The 22,785-nt window shown below is 35.9% G+C and overlaps 1 protein-coding gene across 2 annotated transcripts in view; it reads left to right on the forward strand.

The window, feature by feature from the left end:
* The window catches only part of LOC138105805 (cadherin-12), a 158,635-nt gene that overhangs the window by 78,990 nt on the left and 56,860 nt on the right, over window positions 1-22,785 (forward strand). Inside the window, exons 3-4 of one of the 2 annotated variants that reach the window (XM_069005891.1) lie at window positions 3,906-4,025; window positions 10,596-10,763. In XM_069005891.1, coding sequence (XP_068861992.1) covers window positions 3,906-4,025; window positions 10,596-10,763 — 288 coding nt within the window. The remainder of the gene's footprint in view (window positions 1-3,905; window positions 4,026-10,595; window positions 10,764-22,785) is intronic. The other variant, XM_069005892.1, reaches the window with a different exon arrangement.

Consider the following 22,785-nt stretch of genomic DNA (forward strand, 5'->3'; position numbering starts at 1 on the left):
TTTCAAAACAGAAGACTTGAGGAAGGAATCCTGCTTTACAGGAAGCTCTTGGGAGCATCCAAAGGAGTGGTACCTTTGTTATTGTAGAAACTCGTAATTTGGCAGGAGGGCCTGAGTCACCTCCTCTGGCTGAACCTCTGATCTCTTCAGAGTGGAGAGAGGCTCCAGCCAGAGCCCATGGAGCACTTGAAGTCCTGCTATCATTTCAGCATCCCTTCCTTTCAATTAACCCTTAAAACTTACTGCTCCCACCTATCCTTCTCCTCCCTCTTCAAAGCCTCAAAGTGTGCCACCCTTACTTTCTGTATAAGACAATGCACTGCTACCATTTAAGTGAATTTTGGCATTTGTAACCAAACTTAATGGCATTTGCAGGCATAGTGAAAGCTGATCTTAATGAGAAAAGATGATATATCACCATCTCCTTTCTAGTTTGTCTTTGCAATTCTATTCACTCTGCATTATTTTTTTCAGGAATTGCATCTAAATAAGACTGCTCTATTATTCTCATAGCCTTGAATCATATAATTTTCCTCTACAATGAAATAACCATTTTATCTAGTCCCAGTTGAGTTTGGTGTTTTCTTTGTCATGTTCCTCAGCATGACAACATCTTCAACAAACTAAACATAAAAAATTCAGATTTCCTGCTTGACTACTTTGAAAGACAACAATAGGTGCACAGAGAGCAAGAAACCCACCTCAGCTACACTTTGGTGAAGGTAAAATTTGTTTCCAGGTTGAAATAGTACAAAGGGTCAATATTCTAGTCTTTTATAAGGAAAAAAAAATCACGAAAGAAAACCAATGAATTAAATATTCTGTTTTGAAATTTGGCAGGGTTTAAACTTTAAAGTAAATTTTAAACAAATTTTGACTACTCATTCAAAAGCAATTTGAAAATCTCGAACTGGGTATTAGAATATTTTGAAATTTTTTTCTAGTACTCTTTGGATGAGAAGAGATTTCATGAGTATTGTTGTTCTTTCAAAGATTGTTTTTATTTTGGCAAAGTATCATTTTTACCAATGAGAGACTGCCAGAAAAAAAAAAAAAAGGTAATTGTTTTAGAAGTCTAGTCAATATTTCATAAAGATTTCTGTTGTAGTATAAACTCAGATGTTCTACAGTTCCTTCTAGTTATTCTGATATAAACTACAAGGCTTTTATTAGTGCTATTTCTGTCAGTTTCACCAACAAGTTATAGATCTTGGGCTCCATTCTATTTGCACTTATTGATGAATCTCCTTTAGTTTTAGCCAGAGTAAAATTCAGGTGAGGATGCTTGCTGTGATTTACAGTATGTTAGTCCTTAATACCACCTGTATTGTTTCAAAGAAAACATAGTCTTTAAAATTCCATACCATTTCTTGAACTGTGTGAATGATTTAACATTTTTCTTCTCTTTCCAAAACATAAATAACTAAAGCACATCATTCAGTTTTCTGCATTTTATCATGCCTTACATCAAATATGTGTTGCTTGCACATAAAAAATTTAAAATATATTTAAATGTTAACTATCATATATTAAAAAAAAAAAATATTGTATCTTTTTTTGTTCATTACTCCATGTAGTAATGTAAGTATATATTTTAATTAAAATGTCATTAAGTGTAGTTAATGTGATCCCTCATCACTACCTTTGTGCATTAAAGATTTACAGCTGTAATGCCCTGCATTATTGCCTGGAAAAAAATAATTAGATTTTAGAGTCTACTTTTAAAAATACATTGGTTTTTTGCTTTGCAATAAAATAGAAAGCTTGTTAGATACAGAGAGAAATGCTTGATAATACTGAAAGGATGAGAAACCAATTTCAGAAAACCCATTTAGAACATTAGGTATGCATTTAAGTAAGCAAATGACTGGAGGCATATTAAAAAAAAAAAAAAACAACACTCCATACCAATCATAAAAATATAAGCTTTACATATTATCTGTTTGTTGAAAAAGAACTGACAGATGAGTTAATACAGTTGAAAATGCTGTCAGTGTGAAATGGATTATTTTTCATATTCAGTGCCTGCTACTTATCAGGCTAAAATATGACTTTGTATGTCTCCCTTAATAAAACTTACCTTTTAAATCAACATTTCTTCCTCCTTTCGTGTAATAAGGTTGGACTACCTGGAGCATGTACCTAGGAATATCGGCACTAACAATCTGTATGCGCAGCAATCATCAAGTACCTCGGTCAGTGACAGAATTTTCAGGCAGTTTGATGGCCACTGTCTGCTTCCTTCATGTTGCAGCATCACATTTTTGAGTGAGGAATTATAGATATGGATTCAGCTACAGTGTTTATTTTCATTCATTCACTTATTATTTGTTAATATTTTCTTGCTTTTAGAAGTTGATTTTAATGAAACTTGCCCTCAGCTTAAGAACATGATCAGCTCATTAACTGTAAAAAATGATTGATAATCAAATAACACTTATATTTCTGTGGTTTCTTCAGGAGATAGAAAGAATATTGGAATATCTTGGAATACCTTTTCATTCTCTTTTGCTCAATAAACCATAACAGGAGAAGTCTGATACTGCCATCATGCAGCAAGTATTTTTACAATGTTAGTCCTAAATCCTCCAGGACCACTGTCAGTCCTCATGTGATGAGAATACAGGGGCTGGGCACTGAAAAAAATTATCCTCCAAACAGTTAACCTTCACTTACTTTCCTGCCTAAGTCATAGGACCTTTCACATGGAACATCTCTCAGTGAGGCGCTCCCAGAACTTAAACTTCAACAAGTCCATTAAGGTTCATTTCAGATGGTGAACATTCTTTAAAACTTGCCAATTTTCATTGCAGAAAAGTAGCAGTCTTAAAGCTCTTGCAGTATTCCATGGATATTCTTGAAAAAGTGTCAAATGACCTCCAAATATGCCAGTTTCTTAAAACAGGAATGGTGGAGATAACCCATACCACTCTGCTGTTTCTCATGTAGGCAACCTTCACTCCCAATCAGCACTGCAAATTCCAACATTAAATTGCACAGATCATAGGAAACAATTCTCCAAAGCTGATGGGAAAGCCTAACAATGTGGCAGTTTGTTTTGCTGAAGATTATAGTCTGAAAACTATTTTAATTATGGGGCAGTGAGGAAATGCAAGTAAATGGATTAGCAACTAGCAGGAGGAACAAGATATTTTTGCAGACTGTTGCCATTTACAGTGAGTTTTCTGCTTTCATGTGCGTTTCTTTTGCTCTATTGGTCCCTTTTAAGTAGGAATGTAAAGGAAAGTGCACTGGGTCTGGTCTACAGTTATGGCTGAAAACAGAGTGATAAGGAGTACTTCCTCCACAGTACTTCCATTCCTTACTGAGCTGTATTGGAAAAGCAAGGGTACTCAAGTCTGGATTTTGACGACAACTGCCTGAACTAAACACTTAATTTCATTCTATAATGGGAGTATGAATTCCACCTTTAGGAGACTGCAGTGCAGCTTTTTAATGTACCAAGAGCTTGGTTCAGTTGATCTTACTGAAGATTCAGGAGTTGATTGACCAAACACTCATTTTAAAGGCTGCTCCCATTTTTTATTTTCATGGTTGTCTACTTTTTCACAAAGTTATGGAGTATAATTCATTTCCAAAATTTAATATTGAGTTTTCCCAAACCTCCATCTAGTATGTGTTATATAAAATGTTTTCAAAAATAGTGTATGCATCATAAACTATTTATAAGTGTCATCTGATGGTGGATTCCTTTCCCTTTCTTCCCCATTATGCCTCAGCTATTACCTAGATGATTTTAGCATGGAGATGAAGAATTAACTGGTTTGTTCTCACCTTTTTTCCAGTGGAACGAGAATTGCAACAGAGCAACTGGACTACTGTGTCTGAAATATCCCTGATCACTGCTCTATGCCAAAAATGTGATTACCTGTGTTTCTTTGCAGGAGCATATGTGCTTCAAGTAAAGGCGACAGATGCTGATGATCCCACTTATGGAAACAGTGCTAGAGTGGTTTACAGCGTTCTTCAGGGGCAACCATATTTCTCCATTGATCCCAAGACAGGTAAATAGTTTATCAGCAGCAATGGAAGATTTGAGCTTTGTTTTTATGATTCATGTAGGCAGTATCAATGAATAAATATGGACGTGGTTGATATGGCCAAAATCCAGGAGTGCAATTTTCCACATTATTCAGTTTTGAGTATTGACTGGCTTTTTATGAATTACAATGTGTTGTAGAAACAAAAGAAACATGCTCGTCCAATCACTTCTGGAATATCTAAAATATGTCTACATTGAACGATTATTGTTTCAATGCTTTACCATTTCTCTGTAGATAAAGCTTTATCTGTTACATGCATCCTATATATATTTTTTTTTTTCCTGATGATTGAGTTTAGTAACTTGGGTCTTCTCAGCATTTTTACTTGCTGAACTTACAGTCAGAAATTCTCCAGCAATTACTGTTTTGCTATATTGAGCTAATTTGAGACTGGGAATCATCTCCTTCCCTCCTCTTTTCCTGGGGCATACTACCTTTGTCTGGGGTTACTGGATGTGTGAGCAGAAAATGATAATATGTTTAAAGAGACTGAAATATTTGGGAGGTTGGTAGACCTATTAATTGGGTATCTTGTCCTATATTTCTAAATGTCATTCTTGATTCTATATTTAGTAATTCAGTTAAGGAAGGGATAACCTACATGGTGAATGACATACATTGTGGCATCCTGAGTGAGTTACACAGAAAGCTGTCCAAATGCCCCTTTCAGCAGAGTTTCGCCTTCCAGTGAAGCTGCACTTGAATGTCAGACTCAGGGCCTTTAGCCCTGATGGTGGAGCCTTGTAAGGCTGTTAGCACACCATCTCCAGTGGACACATCCCTTTGTTCCATGCTCCATTTAGCAGGAGATGATGCTGCAATTTGCAGTGAGCAATTTTACTTTTCAAACTGAAATGGCACTTCTTCAGGTGTCTGGGGAAAAAAAGTAGTTGCCTTTATACTTACTTTTTCTTTTCAGTTTTGTAAAGAATGGATATGAATTCAATGGCAAAAAAAAAAAAAAAAAACCAAAAAACTTTACTGGAGCCAAAATTGGAGTTTTAGTACAAGTTTCACAAGAAAAAAAAGTAGGTAGTAGTGCTATGTTGTCATATGTTACTCAGTAGTGAGTAAACCATAGGTGATGGCCTGCACCCTACTGTCCCTGGAATATCATACAAACCTGGCTATTGCTTTTAATGAATTACTCATGTGCTAAAAGAATGGACACAGCTGTAGAGGAAGATTGGTGGAACAGTAGCCCAGTGTAGTTTAAAATCCTGTACCAGAAAGAAAGTGTATAGATTCATGCTTCTATAAGCAGCAATAATATGCTGTAACCTGTCTTAATGTTAGAAAACTCACTTTATGAGAGTTACTCGTGGGTCTAACACTTGACTGTAGAGGTAAACAGTATGTGAATAACACTGCATAGAATGGTGCTTAATGATTTGCTCTAAAATTGAGAAGTCCAGGGCAATACTACAGATATGCTCTTTCCAATTTTTTATTTTATAACTGAGCAGTTTATACAGTAGTTTTTCACTGCAGAGTTTTACAGCCAGAAATCTGCCCTGGGTGCTTTTGACAGGAAAGGGGAAGAAAGCCACTTCAGTACAATGACAAACTCAGAACTGCCAGCAGATGAATAAGCATTTTTTGTGTTCTTGGCTTATTTTTCCATCTCTTGCATTCCAGTAACAATTTTGAGACATAATCTCATAGTTATTTAAAGAACCTAAGAACATCTGTACTAAGTTTCTGCCCTGTATCATGTTTCCAAAAGTAATGGCCTCCTTAGCTCTAGTGAAGGATGAAGAGCAAGTGTTTAGTGATGCACGCCTGGAATACTCTTCTAGTCTTCAAAGAACTTGTCCTTACAAAGTTCCTGGGTGACTACCATTGTCAAAGTAACTAGAAGTCTGAAAGTATTTCTCCTCTACTTTTCCACTTCACAGTGGATTTTACTTGTCCAGGAGTACAGTATCAGCATACCCACTCACTAGAAATTTCACAGCAAATGTTCGGTTAAGAACCAGCTCCTCTTGCTCTTTTTTTGAAAGAAGGGCATCTCTTAGCTTGTTTCATACATTAGACATTGCATAAGACAGTAAACAGTTAATTTCTATTTATAATTTCCCTGAATTGACTCTTTTCTAGATTAAAGACTTCTTTAAAGAGAAGCTGTTCCATAACAATAATCATCCTTCTCCTCAGGGTGAGAAAGTGCACATAGTATTCAGGAAGGCAGCTGATATGGATGTATACAGCTGTTTAATAGCACTTCTGTTCTCTATTCCTTTCCAAACAGTTCCAAACGTTGTTTGTTTCTTTAGCTTCTACCTCACAGATGTTGATATGCTTGTGGAATTTTCTGTTTCTACCTCAAGATGTCATTGCAAAGTAGTAACAGTGAAAACACTGATCATAATTTTATGTGTGAAATAAGGATTGTGTTTGTCAAGCACTCGACTTTACACATACTCCTTTCTCAAATCCCTCCTAATAGGTGTTACACATTTACTCTGATATGAAACTAGTACACCTAGATAGTTTTTAACCTCTATGTGTCTGGATGTCATAGCTGCCCTTTTACTCCTTGTCTTTACTGACGCTCTAATCTTTTTCCATCTTCTTGCTGGAGATAAGTAAACCATGTGGAAGTGGGAGAGTTAAATGCAATACAGTACCTTCTGGAGAGCAACTGTTTGACTGGCACAAATCTTATATGTGGGGGGTACTTTTAAATGCTATAAAATTGCTCTTCTGATTTGAATGGGATGGTTTGTTTTTTTTTTAAATGAGAACTTATCTTAGAACAAATAACCTCTCATATTTTTCCTATAAATATTCTCTTTTCTTATGAAAATATCCTTTTCCACCATTAAAATGTCCATTCCACTCAATTTTTTGATATGTTTATGAGGTCAGTATTCTTATTTATGGCTAGATGTTTCCAGGTTTTGTTAGACTCAGTATTCTAGTCCATCTTCTGACTTCAGTTATATTATTGAAATACAAATTGGTATCAGCAGGAGTATTTATTCAGGAGGCTTTTTCTTGGAATCTGGGTTTTTTCTTCCACAAAAGTGAGTGATCTCCTAATGAATTATGGGTCAATAACTTTGAAAAGCAAATCTTCTGGCCATACATACTCTTTTCAGTTTTCAGTGGTCACATGGAGACCATACTTTTCTGCACATTTGATACTGATGCCATCTGAAAAGACAAAAAAGAAAATAAAAGTTATCCAGTTCTGCAGTTGAACAATTCTTATTGTAAAATCTTAAGGTAGAAGGATTTACAAGAACTCAGAACACCATTACATGCACATAAGGCCTCTACATTCTAATAACCCTTTGATCTAAATTTAGTTGTTCTTCATGATGCTGAAGTTGAAATACCAACATTTGTAGCCTTTTGCTTCCCATGGATTCTTACCTATACTTTATTCTTCTATTTTGTTGATAAGGTAACTCTAATTCACATTTGTCCTGTCTGTATGAACTGATTTTGGAAGTAATATTTCTCGGTGTTTCATCTAAGCCTTTAAAATAGAGTAGGCAGAAAAAGGAAAATTGCCCATGAATTGCTAGACATGAAAATTATTCTCACTTTTTTTTTTTTTTTTTTCCCTGAAGATAAAGGGTTTTTTCCAGAAAAATATATAGAATGACCTTACACTTTCAGACAAGAATAAACAGTGGGTGGTTTGGAACTTTACTGCTAGATTGATAGCCCATTCTTCATTTTCTGAAAAACCCCTGGAACATTTCTGAGAAAGCCACTTAGTTGTACCCAGAACACCTATATCAACCAGATAAACTGCATTTTCTCCTCACAACCCGCTGTGTACCCATGCTCAGTTTTTCTGTAATATTTTTGGACTTCAGCAAAGCTTTTGATATTGTCTCTCACAGGATCCTTCTGGACACAATGTCCAGCACACAGCTGGATAAACACCACATCATGATGGGTGAGCAACTGGCTCACAGGTCAGGCATAAAGGCTAATAGTGAATGGGGTGACATCAGACTAGTGGGGTTCTGCAGGGCTCCATCCTCAACAGTGTTCTTCAACATCTTCATAAATTACTTGGATGCAGGAGTGCAAGGAACACAGCGTAAGATTGCTGATGACACTCAGTGGGGAGGAGCTGTCAACTCCCTTGAGGGCAGGTAGGCCCTGCAGATTTTTGACAAAATAGAGAGCTGGGCAATCACCAAATTTATGAAGCTTAACAAGGACAAGTATCAGATTCTGCAGTTGGAATGGGGCAACCCTGGTTGTGTATAGACTGGGGAATGAGGGGCTGGAAAGCAGCTCTGTGGAAAGGCACCTGGGGGACCTGGTTGAGGGAAAGTTGAACATGAGTCAGCAGTGCCCTGGCAGCCAGGAGGGCCAGCCCTGTCTTGGGGTGCATCAGGCACAGCATCGCCAGCTGGGCAAGGGAGGGAATTGTCCCTCTCTGCTCTGCACTGGGGTGGCCTCACCTCGAGGGCAGTTTTGGGTGCCATGATTTAAAAAAGACATTAAACTATTAAAGAGCATCCAAAGAAAGGCCACCAAGATGGTGAAGGGTCGGGAGGGAAAGCTGCATAAAGAGCAGCTGAGGTCACTTGGTCTGTTCAGCCTGGAGGAGACTGAAGGGAGACCTCATTGTGGTCTTCAATATCCTCATGAGGGGAAGAGGAGGGGCAGGGATTGATCTCCTCTCTGGTGACCAGTGACAGGACCCGAGGAAATGGCATGAAGCTGAGTCAGGGGAGGTTTAGGTTGGAAACCAGAGAATGGTTTTTCACCCAGAGGGTGGATGGGCAATAGAACAGGCTCCCCAGGGAAGTGGTCACAGCTCCAGTGTGACAGAGTTCAAGAAACATTTGGACAAGCACTCTCAGGAACATGGTGTGACTCTGCGTCCTGCACAGAGCCAGGAATTGCACCTGATGATCCTGATGGGTGGCTTCCAACTCAGAATATTCTATGATTCTTCAGTTCTATGTTATTTCATTTTGGTAGTATAACACAGGAGGTCTTTCATTCCCATAGGTCTTTTCTGCTTAAATGAAAATACCAAGGATGCTGTAAAAGACTGTGGAACATATAGTTTCCACAATGCCAAATTCAGCAGTAATTAAGACTAGGAGTTTCAAAAGGAAGCCTAGTAAAGTTCATCCTCTTTGCACAAATATTTTTTTTCTGAATATCACATGAATATGAACAATTTTTTTGCAGTTTTGTAATTCAAATTTCAATTTGGAGCAAACTGCATGCAGTATGGTATATGCCATCCTTAGGCAGGAAAATTGTGATTCCTATTAATGTTGTCATTATCATCATTTTACAGTGGAGAGAAAGGAAATTGTTATAGATTTCAATTAATGGGAATTTTTAATAGGTTCCAGAAATAGCAGATTTAGGTCAAAGTCATTTCTAGATTCTGAAAAAGTATTATAACGTAATGACTCCTATTCTGACTTGTTAAGACAGCAGTGGTTAGTTGCTATAAAGATAAGAATGGTCCTTAAAGTTTGCTTCTTGCCATTCCAGACCCATTTTAACACCAGGTAAAAAACCTAGTTTTAACATCAAATTGTTTAATACTAGAAAATAATACTTTATAAACCAATAATAACAAGGAAAAATCATACTTCCAGTTGGTTTATTTTTCAATTTTGCATGTTACCTGCTCCAATGTGCACCTAGGCATTTTCTGATAACTGTTGTTTAACATATAGCATTTTGCAATGCTATTCACATCTGTAAAATTTTGACAAAGACATGTATTTTCTCCTACATATTTGATTTCAAGAAAAAGCCTTTCATACCCCAAACCTTATAGGTTTATACAACCTCATCAGATAATTTGCGTGTTCAATAGTACCTCTCCTTTTCTCTCCCCATCTTTTTCTCTCCAACTCTTCCTTTTATACTATATATTCTTAACATATCAGAAGGGGGATTATGGCATATCTACTAAGATATCAGCTGTCCAAAATCACTGAAGAGTAAAAGTCATTGGGGTAATGTCTTACTGTGATATTTAAATTACATTTTTTTAAAGGAAATTCCTCAAATATTCACTGCATCGTTGTGCTATATCAAGAACACTTTCTCAAACAGAGGAAGTGTCTTCTAATAAAGACCTCCTTTTGTACAAAGGAACACTGTCATGTCTTACATTAACTTGAATTTATTGGCAAGTGAATGGTTGGAAACAATTGACAATGCAGGCTTTGCAATGCAATGCCACCTCTTCCTACATTTCCTCACTCCGCACAAGGCAGTGTTCCTCATCCCTGATGTGGCAAATCTATGATCACAACATTAATATCCCTAGTGAAAATGCATCATTCTCTTTCATCCATTCATGTCCTGATTGAAAAGACAAAACACTCATTTTGAGTGGTTGAATACCTGAAAAACACACTTTTGAAAAGCCTGAGTATTTGCGTGTTTCTGTGTGACCTCCTCTCATCAACCATTTCAGAATTCTATTCCTGGTTCAAGAGATCCCGTATTAAATTGTAAGAGTAGACAATCACAGCCCTTTGTTTATTTGCTCCTTCTCTTTCCCATTTCTTCTCATAGGTGTAATAAGAACAGCTTTGCCAAATATGGACAGAGAAGTGAAAGAACAATATCAAGTTCTAATCCAAGCCAAGGACATGGGAGGACAGCTGGGAGGACTAGCTGGTACCACCACTGTAAACATTACTCTCACGGATGTCAACGACAACCCACCCAGATTTCCTAAGAGTATGTAGTATTCCAAAGCACTGATTTCCAAATAAGCATGACTGAAAGCGTTAATTTGGAAAAGTCCTTTAGATAAGAAACTCAGATCCTGGAAAAAGAACAGTATATGATGAAAAAAATCAAATATCCTTTTTTTAAAAATAATATAAAGCTCAACTTGAAAGTATGAGTTGAATGTTTAAGAGGAAATATACCATTATTCCACAAGACCAGCCTGAGCCTAAGAGTTCATTTCATTTACAGTATAAAAATGATCTGGGAAATACTGTTTTGTCAAGGAAAACTGCATGAATCCCTTCAAATTACAAAAGTTTATAATCTGAAACTTCCAGGTACCAAAAGCAGAGCTAGCTCATGCTAAGCATTATTGTCATGATGTTCAGGAACAGATTTTTATGTGTCTTGGCCCAGAAGATTATATCTGTACTTGAAAACACTTGCAGCCTCAAAACAGTGATCATGCACTGATAATTTATTATGTTTCACATCAATTAGTTTAAATGAGGCTTTTCAGAAGTATGCTAATTTAAGGAGTTTCATAGTCTGCGTATGATTAAGAGGATTGTCACTTAAACTTGTCTCCATAAATTTACTGAAGTTTTGTATGTTCCATACCTTCAAAATTCAGAAACTAATCAAGCAAAAATCTTGATAGCTATGCCAAAATAATTAGCTGCTAAAATTCATTAGTAAGGCAAATTCATATTATAATATATTGCATGAATCTGCAGTAAGATCACAGCATTTTTTACTTTGCATCTCTTTCCTTGTCCATGAATTGAAATCCCACTATATGTATTATGAATGCTCCATAGGTACAAAACCACATCTGCAACTGTGAAGTTTTCTCTTGCATAAAAATTCTTCTTTTTCTCGTGTTTTTGCAGGCAATGTAAGAAAGATCAGGTTACGAGAAGGATCCATCTGGTCCTTCCTTCTGTCTCTTACACTCACATCTAGATGGTATCCACAAAACAGGCCAAACAATACTTCATAAAACTTCTTTACTTTCTAATTATATTTACTTCTAATGGTGCCTTTGTATTTAACAACCCTCAATGTATTTTTCTTGTAGCAAGTTCCCCCATTGCTTTGAAACTTAGGTAAAATTTCAGAGTCCACATCCTCTGTCAGAGGTACATAAACTAATCATATATCATACAACAAACAGCTTCCCCTCATTTGTTTTGAATCCATCCTTACATAATTGCCTGCGTGTTAACCTCTTCAAAAATTCAGAAAGCACTGCAAAATATCAGCTTTATTTAGAGAAACTGTGTCGATTTCTCTTTGTTCAATATGGGAAATTCTCTCTGAGTTCAGTAAATCTGCTCCTACTGTTTTGCCTGTACATGTCAGTCATATCCATCCGTAGCTCCACTAGATTCCCTGGAGAACTTTTGGGGAAGAAAATCTGTGTTATATTATACCTCCAAGCCTTCTTGTGCCACAGTGGTTTGAAGCAAAATATTGCACATCATAATAGTTCTCTTATTTCATTCTTCAGGCTCTTGGGCATGTAACAGCTAATTCAAATGATTTGTTGCTGTTGTGTCTGTTTGTTCCACAACTGCTTCTATAGCTAATTTAACCTTCTCCTGAGTCCCCTATAAAGTTCTAGGATAGAAAAAATCCCCATTTTTTCGACACTAACAACAAAGAAAAAAATATACTAAGTTTTACATTCATGATCTTATCTTGTCTGAGCACTTCTGTATCTCAGCTTCGGGCTGGCTTTATGCAGTTCCTCTCAGGCTTTTTGCCTCCAGATGTCTTAAAAGACAATTATTATTAGCTTGTTTGCAGAGATTTATTCAATCTCATTCTTTGTCTTCTTTATTGTGGTTTTATAGATAAAGCAGACTTTATGGTTCTTTCCATTGTTCTCCCTGAGACACCACTTCATTTTTTTGAAAGATGCCTTCTTGCTTTTATTAGCTATGCTGTTTGCCCTTATGGATTTGCCTTTTAATGGATATGCACATTTGCTGTGCGTCTTCTAAATGATATCCCAAGACAGCATCCACACCACCCATAGTGATTTAACAGCCTCAGATATCCCGTTCAGAATTTCTATAGTAATATGACTCAGTTTTATTTATATTCACTTTCTTGTTATTATTATTTATTTAACTGAATATAATCATCTTGTAATTCTGGCTTTTATTGCTCCTGCACAAATATTGCATTTAAACTAATTATAGTTGCTGTAAAATTTAGAATAACTAGGGAAATTTTCCTGACTAGCTAATGGTAATGCTGTTCTCTTCTTTAAATCTTAGTTTACAGAGATTCTTTTAACAACTATCATTATTCCTCCACTGATAAAGTCTGCTGTAACTTTCCTGTGTATTTGGCTCCTTAGTACTATGCTGCTTGACTAATTTTCTTCTTTCCCACAGATATTGAACACAGGTATTATGCTGATAGTCTTGTTTAGCATTAGGCATTAAAGTTACCTATACTAGTTCCCATTTTAACCTTTGGCTTTATATTATGGCTTTCTTTCTTTCTCTTTACTGGTCCCTTGTTTGATTCTGTATGAACTACCACTTCTGCATTTCCTACTGGGCTATCATCTCATTTTGTAGCATTCTCCAGTGAAGAATGCAGAGTTCTCATCACTGCACCCTTTGTCTGAACTGCATACCTTGGCATTTTTTTTTAATTGTGTGTTTTCCAGCACCTGAAAATTCTCCTGAACCTTTCACGAGGTATCACAATGGTCATAGAAAAGTTTTTAAACTTTCAGAAGCCTATTCTTCTTAAGGCCAAAATGAATTTTGCATTTTTCCTATTCTTTAACAAGTGCCCCAACATTCTAATATTGTGACTTACTTCTCCTCACCACTTTTTCTCAGCCAGGCATTTGAAGCTCTATCTTTCAATCTTTTTCTCCTGATTGTACATGGTGAGACTACTTCAGACTATGCTACTATGAATGTCCTTAACTTCAGGTTTCATTTGCTAGCCTAAATTTCAATCCTAAGTCTTCTTTATTTTGTCAGACCTTACGTAGTATCTCCTTCAGTTTCACAAGTGCTGCCAAAGCCTTTGTAGGATGCTCCAAACCTGAAAAATAAGCAAATCATCCCAGAGGGCCTCTTTGTACCAGCATTCCTACTGTCTTCATCCTCAGTGCTTGTTAATCTGTCCATTGTTCCAGTCTGCTCCTGCCTTTCAGCTGGAACCCCTGCTGTTGGAAGGGTATCTGGACTACAAGAGGAAATAATGTAACTGTCTGGAGACCAAAAAAATCAGTACATTGAAAAGCTTCATGTGCCCAGTGCTCATTCCCATTCTGCTTTTCGGTTGTATATTTTACTCCTCTTGTTGTTAGGGGCCTTGGTATTTTGTATTTTATTGTATGCTTTCATCTACTGTTGTGGTGCAAAAATGCACACGTTTCACATAATGTCAGATAGTTTTCGTGACACAGAGAAATCATGGCATATATCATCCTCTTTGAAGAAGATAGCCTCGAGGTCGTATTTAATGCATGAACTGCAGTTATGACATCTTTGCCCAATTGTTGCTATGAAGGAGCAAAAAAATCACGTACAAGAGACCAAGCTTGTCCTGTACTTTGCATGCTAGTAAGGTTGAAAACCTTTTCCTTCTATTATATCAAATGTCACAAAAGAAAAATTCCAGCAGTGACTCTCAACAAAACAGAAGAGAATAAGACTGGAGGTTTCTGTTGATATTGAAAATAACAAACACTTAACATGGCTTACAAGCTAAAATGTCAGTATGGGGACTCCAGTGTATTGGTCAACCTTTTTTATTTTTGCACGTGTTACAGGCAACAGTCTTGATCAATGGAGATTTACTTAGCGAGCCCGTTTGGTTAAGCAGTATGTGTGATGATGTGTAGTGTGCCTGAAATTCAGAGACACAAAGCTAATTACAGCTAAACAAAAGAACTAAGTGAGAAAAAGTAGAGTTTGAATTATATTTCTAACATAGTAACTGTATTTTTCTTTTTTTTCTCCCTGAAAACATTGCAATGATTAGGAATAATTACCTGCCAGGAAATGGAGTTTGCCATTTGCTTGACTACCATAGCTGAAAGGATAATTGTGAAGAATTTTAGTTTATGTGAAAAATAAGTCTTTAAAATCAGGTCTGCATAGGTGCCAAGTTCAGGCCTGGCAAGAGATCAGGAACCCTTAAGTGTTGCTGGGATTGAGACCTCCAGTATCCTTTTACTCGTCACAGGTCACCCCAAGACATCAACAAAGCCAGGAAGTGCAGATGGAAAAAAAGGACTAAAGGTCCTTTAACACAAACTGCTCCAGGGTTAATGTTTTTGCATCACATAATCAGGACCACAGTTTTGCAAAGGGCTTGTGCCAAAGAAGCCATGATGTAGATTACCTAATCAAATAAGACAATATTAAATTTCACAGGATGAAGCTTAAATTTATTTTCTAAACTTAGTAAAGCTGAAAAAAACACCCAAGATTTCACAGCAGAAGTAGGAGAACATATATTATTAATATTTGGAAGAAGCTACATTGATAAATTATACATTACAAGCTTGCAAAAAAAAATGTAACACAGAACACCTTCATCTCATTGAGGGTCTTTTAAGGAGACAGGCAGGTTTGGATGGGTTATCAGCATCAGTGATGAAAAAACACTGACTATCCTGCTGAACAAGGAATTTTTTATTTAGAACCTGTGCTTTTGAACATATTCAGTGGGGAACTCCCACCTTGCATGTCTCCTAGTAATGAGGAGTGTAACAGAGGGGAAACCTCTAAACATACGCTTCTGTCAGAGTTGCCTGACCTGCAGGTATCTATTGGCCCACATTTCAGAAAACTGACACTTCAGAAAATGGATATTTTCTTTAAAAGTAGTAGGAAAAAGTTACTCTGAATTATTTTATTATTAAAAATTATTTCCAGAAGTGTTTTCTGTCTTCCCTGGCTCTTCATTAGTACAGCTCCTTTCTGCATTGCTGTGCATGTTTCATTGTTAAAGATAGAACTTTTTTGTAAATATTAAAATAAATATTTCATACCAAAGTTTAATTTTTGCCAAAACCAGAGAAAAAAAAGTAAGGCAAATAATGAAAAGGTAAGTACTTTTCCTGTCATAACAACATCGTTCAATCAATTGAACAAAAATTTGGTATGACACAACATTGCCTTTGAAGAGAGAAGAGTGGGCAAAAGCTGCATACATCTAGGTATACACCCTGGTCCAGAAGGGAACTGATGGCCTTTCTCTCTCAGCTACTTACTTACATGATAGCTGGCTAAGTAAAAAGATAGTTCAGCACATCCTTCCTGAAAGCTAATGGGCTAACCCTTAACTCATCAAGCAGTGCAGCACTCTGAGCATGCTGCCAGGACAACAGTGGCTTGTTTCCAATTATTAAAATAAGCTTCAAGAAAAAATGGATGGGCTATATTTACTTCAACATTTAAATGACAAAAAAAAATGTATAATTAGTTGGTATAAATTATGCTTTATGGAATCAAACCAATTAAGTGAAGTGGTGGATTCATATTTTGTAAGTTTACTATGCTTCAGTTTCCCTGTCTCTTTCTTTTGTTCACTGCTGACAGAGTGAGTGTGAAAGCAATTTAGAGAAATAAACCCTTTTATGCTGAGCAATAAAAGCACACGTGAATCATTTTAGTCAAAGGAATAGTATGTCTTTTTATTTTAATATGACATAAATATGCTTTTAGAGAATAAGGCCCTGACATAGAATAAATGCAATTGAATTTTTAAATTTAGACAGTTTTTTATTCTGATATTAGCAAATAAAAGACCATTACAAGTGTCTTCTGAAGTTACCAGTAAGTTTGGTTTATTTTTAAGGTGTGTATTTTTTAAGGTGACACTCCCTGAATTTGCTTTTTTAACTCAAAAGAACTATTTGGATAAAGCTATGTTTTATCACATCATTTCCAGCTAACAGAAGTCAATTTTGTGAGAGAATGATTAAAATATCTTCCTAATAGAAGAGAAATTAATTAAGATTTGAACCCAAAACTTGAATTTTGTCTACTTGTGCATGTCTTAGCTTTTAAAAAATGCATCTCTGATGGTCAGAAACCATTATCTCAGGGTTGCTTTGCAACCACATTTAAAATATTCAGACAGCAGTAGAGCAATTCCTAGACATCACAAGGGCCATTTTTTTTTGCTGTCATTGGTCTTTCCAAAAGCATGTCAGTGAAATCCATCAAGATAGTTTGCATAAAAGACCATGGCAAAGTTCCAGAAATGCTAACATATTTGGAAACATAAACACAAGTATTCATCTTTCTGGTAGTGACCCCTTAAATAAAGCAAGGTTGAAGGATCGTTCCTATAACCTTGCACATCAGTCCATACTGTAGGATTTTGTGGGTAATTGTATTTGGATTTCACGAGTGGCCAGTACAGTGCATCCCACAGAACATATTAAATCCTCCATTGGAAACAGCAGAGGAAACAATAATCTTAGAGAGAAAATTTCACAAAATAGACAAAAAAGTTCACAAAATAGACAATTCAGAAACAAAAAAAAAGAAAAAATATTTCATTTATGCAATTTCAGGAATTTCAGAGTAAGTAAAAAAGGCCTTTGTAAACATAAACTGGTCCTTTACTCTCTTAGTTATATGACCTTGGCATGGCACTTGAATGACCTATTAGCTGGATGACCTATTACATAGATATATTATATATTATGTATTACATATTACATACTAAGAATAAGATTTGCATATTATTACCCTTTAGATTGCATCTATTTTCAGTGATTATTTATTGGTTTGCAGCTTATTTTAATAGGTGTTCTGTCAAATACTGCAATCTGTAGAAATATTTAAAAAGAAAGAACAACCAAGTGCTGAATCCGGAATGGCCTGCCTATATACTCTTGTGCATACACACTTTGTAGATTAAAAATTCTTATTATAGATATTTATTTATATATTATTGGAAGCTTAGTACATCACAGAAATTGCAGGTGCATTAATTGTCCTAGGTTTTACTACATTAAAGCTGGTCAGTTTTTAATTCAGTAAACTAAATGTGTCTGATTCTATTCAAGTGGCTTTGAACAAGACTAGCTCAGATTGTATTGCAAAATTGGTTCAGAAGCAGACTGCAAGCAAGAGGTCTTCTTGTCCACATGGGATAGAAAGGAAAATGTTTTAATCCATTGCTTTGGATGAGTGGCTTATGAGAGAGAAGTTCCTCAGATTATGCTATCTACTTTTAAAGATTTCAGAAGAACTCAACACAAATCCCACCCAGTAGTGTATTAGAAATCTACAGGAAACGATTGTGTGATTGATAAATTATTCTGTTCATTAATCTAAAAAAACTTAAATAATGAAAGCAGTGGTTTGATTTAAAAAAAAGTGATGAAGATTTAGTGCCTCCTTACTTGGACAATTTGCTAGAAAACTTGCTCAGGATTTAGGTTCAGATCTGCCTAATTAAGCATTTTAGCAAGTCTGCACAAGTTTCTGGGAAGTTATTCTACTCCCTGTAATTCAGATATGGAAGTATGGCTTCTCTCAGTATTTCTGTTAAAAGTTGTTGTGCTTTATATACAGCACTTGCATCTTCATTGGCTCTCAGAATGAAAATGAGTCCATCTTTCATTGATTAAAGAATTTGCCTGGCAGACAAGATGCCCTAATTCAGTTCCAGCAACTAATTACTGATTTTATACCAACTGGGAGATACCTGCATAGGACAGGTGGACAGATTCATGGCAGACTAACCTGCAGGCAGAGATTATTTGTGAGACTGAGCCAGGGCTTGCTTTGAATCAGAAAAGGAAGGATGGTCAAATCCTGATTTTCTCCATCTTTGTTAATTTTCTAATGTCTATGCCATAAGACATAAAAGAAAAAAAGCACTAGCTCGGTTTTGTAAACCAAGCTTATATTGTTTAATGTCAGAAAATCTTATGCAAGTCTGATTTTCATTTACCTGTGAGTTTTGGGCAAATTAAGACTGCATTTTTGAGTTGAACATATACTTTAACCAACCATTTCAAACAGCAATGGAAGATGGGAATGCAGAGACTCCAGAAATGGGCTCATGCAATTGCAAGCCAATCATGAAAACAGCACCCCTGCAGAGGTCATTATAATTTTGGATTGTAATGCCTTTGACTTACTACAGCTTCAACACCAGTAAAATTACAGCCAGATCAGTACAATAATAAATACCAGCTAACCAGTATTTGCACAGGGCTCTTACAGGAATCAGAGGAGAACCAATGGTAGCTCCTCTTTATTCTGGGTTCCTTGCAAGTCTCACACCTCTGTACTATTTGCATTGTCTTGCCTGTCTCACGCTCCTTTGGCCTCTCTTTCTTCTTGATCCTGTATATCCTTATTTTCAACGTGCACTCTTTTCTCTCCTATGGGAGGCACAAATTTATCCTTGATCTCATTTTTATCTTATAACTAGAGTGTGGCCATCTCCTCCTTCAACTCCACAATTGTTTGTTTGCTTTTTTCCCAATGGTAGCGCTGCTAAAAGAATTTATACTTTGCTGAGTCACTTCCAGCTCTGAGTTTATCCATATTTTGCTACTGAAATCATGAGTCTTCATCATCCCAGATAAACTCTTCACATCTTCATCTTACTTGTTTTGGCCACTATCCTGTCACACAGCTTAGTTACCCTTGCCTGCTGTTTCCATTTCACTTGAGTTACACATTTGACAGTCATTAAAAAGCCTCTGTATTTTTCTTTTCCCACCACCATTTAATCAGTGTAATTATGGACATTTTTACATAGACTAAAAGAATGTATACAATTGCTTATTACATTTCACTTTTAAAAGCAAAAGAAGGATGTGAATATCTGAAAAAGTTCCTGAAGCTTTATGTTTTAATTCTCTAGTGTTAATCTTAGAACAGTACAGGGCACAGTTTTGACCAGCACCAAGTAAAGCTTTCTCAGAGAAATTCAGGGCATTTGGAGAAATTAGTACAGATCAAGAACTATTTTGTGCAGTCGCTTTCCATGAAATTGACCTATTTTGGTGTGGCTAAAAGAATTCAATAACATGGAATTAGGCCATTCTATATTGGCTGGCTTCTGTGCCACAGAGTACGGCTGGTACATGAAATTTCTTTGTACATTTGTAGCTTATTTGAGCCTATGCTTTGCAATCCAGGTCATGCAGCCCTTTTTGGGTCAGAGTACCCCAGAGTTAAGTAACCGTCTGTCATTATATGTGTGTGTAACATAAAGGAGATAAAACAAAATTTAACCTCTATAAAAATTTCTATTTACATATGTGCCAACTTCCTCTTACTCTTTTTCTTACTCCTTTCCATATCAGAACTATTTTAGTAAGAACTGATTTGCACCCAAAGGTTCACATAGCCTTAGCAAAGACTCCCTGGAAACTTATTCTTTTTTTTGTAGCTGTCACTGTTTGGTGTTCTTAATAATAAAACATCTTGAAGGGAGAATTGTTTTATTCAGACTGAATAACTAAATTCCCAACCAAAGCATTGGAAGAAAATGGAAAAATAAACTGGAGGGGGAGATATTCAATTACCACAGATCTTTAAAACACTAAATGTTTAGTAAATTCTTTGTCTGCTGCATTTATATTGTTTTTTTAAGTCTCTCAAGAATGCATAAGTAGCAAAGGTTATCTGAGGACTGTTTGGAGTACTGATTGAATGAAACAAAAAAACCTGTTTAAAGGTCTCAACTGAGAGAGAGTGAACCCTTAGCTGCAAAGCGGAGCATAAACCCAAATATAGCTATTTCTTTATACTACTCAATAGCCAATGAAAAATATAGGTAATTTCTCACTGGCTAAAATGCAATGCTCTGATTGCACTGTAAACAATAATTCAAGAAATACAAATGAGTATAATAGTGGTTAGAAGTTAAATGTTCTGTTTGTCACAACATTCTGTTGTTAATTCATTTCCCTCCTATCATCGTCTCTAAGTGGTAATTGATCATTAATAGAAATATGAGGTAAATTGTTTTTAAACACTATAATTATCATAGTAGATTATTATCATTAGTAATTGTATTTCACATCTGCTACCTTATGTAGAGAAGGTGCAAATAAATACAGTTCATAAAAATTCAACAACCTTTGGCAGGAATCATGTCATTCATTCCACTACAATGTGTTTTCTGTAGGAGTGACAAAGAAATCATTCATTCAACACACAGAGAGCACTTAGATTGGATGCATGAAATTACCCACAGTAACCTTGGTATGTCTTAAAAGCCCCATGCATCTCCGCCTACTCTGATAATGAAAAGTAGATAAGGCTACAGATTTAACAGCATGGGGTTGCCTTGCAATGCTTTGAGAATTGGTTCCAAAGTGACTCACTGACAACAGTGTCACTTGCTGTGTCACTATCAGTTCTGGCAGCATCTGCCTTTTTCCCTGAGGTCTTCCATCCAAGCAAGAAATCAAAGTATCCTTTCTGCTCCTAACCATGGTGAGCTTACTTTCTGAAAATTTAGAGACTACAGGGCAACATAAAGTGAAGCCGACCATATGTAATTATCTAATTATAATCACAATAGTTTAGGCTCATGATTTTCAAAAATATCTAAGAACCAGAGTTGTATTCAGATTTTCAGGAGTGCTCCACTCCTTGTAAAAGCATTAAATGGGATGCCCAAGTGCTTGCAAAAATCCAAATGTTCCTAATGACAGCAGTAGGAGCTAAGCGGAAGATACCAAGCAGTTTGTCTTCTGTGAGTCCAAAATACCACTTTTGTTGAATATTTGCATAAAAAGCTGTAAAAATAAAAAGAAGAAAACAGAAATATTCTAGAGTATATCTTTTAAGTTTTGACTTGAGTTCATGACAATTATTTTATTCTCAGTGGCTTCTATGGGAAATTTGTTGAATTTGTAAATGTGATCGCCACTGCTCACAAGAGAAGAACCTGTAATTAAGCACTCACTACTTTTGCATTTCACTGGAAAATGAGCCGTATTTACACAGAGAGCTCACTTTAAACACTTAAATTGGAAAACATAAACATCACTTGTGATAAGTTGAGCATAGTTGCTATAAAGTATAAGACAATATGGATGCAAAATATACATTTGCCCTCCTATTGCATTTACTTATCTATATCACACACTAAATCACAAGTACTTAAGGAAACTGCATTGAGTAAACCAAAGCTTAAAACAAAGTATAGTAAACTATTATGAACTTGTACTTGATGATTTCACAATTTTATCTTTAAAAGTAATAATTTTCAGCCTCAGTCTGTGCCTACATGGTCAAGAAAAGTAATATGCACTTTAGGGAAAAACATTTGCATGAAATGTACCCAATGAGTATGTAAAAATCAAGTCTTCACAAGGAGTTTTTTGAGGAATACAGGTGTTGAGCATGCTTTGTTTAGGTGATTTGAGGGATGCAACTGAGGTGTGACTTGGAAGACTTAAGATAGGAACCTAATTTCCTTAGTCGATGGAGAGAAAAATTATTCTTCCAATAGAGATGATTTAGAGCACCTGGCTTAGATCCTAAAGTATATGGTATGACCATATTCTTAAGAGTGAATGAATTGTAATAAAAATTGTGTTATTATATCTCATGCCAGAGTGATAAAGAAAATATGATAAGGCTCTGGCAAGATATTTAAGAAGCAGGGATGTTAAGCAGAGCATTACAAACTCTATGTCCCATCCCTGACAATATACTTTTTATCATGTTAATGTTTCACATGTATCTTTCAATTTAAATTTTATAGAGGAAATAAGTGTATTGATTTACTTCTTGGTGACGGTGTGATCACTGGAATATTACCAACCAACCTACCTGATAAGTGCCAATTACATGCTGCCTGGGATTCTGAAAAAGGAAAGACATCTTCTCCTGAAAACATTTTTCTATCCATAAGGCATGCTACACCTTGATAATTCTTTAGAACCGCTATATAATTTATATAAAAAACAATTAATTCAAGCTTTTAGACTATACCCCCCAAAATTATTTCTCTCATATTATTTTGTTTGGCAGTAATTTCTAAT

This window comes from Aphelocoma coerulescens, chromosome 2, assembly GCF_041296385.1.
Source record: "Aphelocoma coerulescens isolate FSJ_1873_10779 chromosome 2, UR_Acoe_1.0, whole genome shotgun sequence".
Lineage (NCBI taxonomy): Eukaryota > Metazoa > Chordata > Aves > Passeriformes > Corvidae > Aphelocoma > Aphelocoma coerulescens.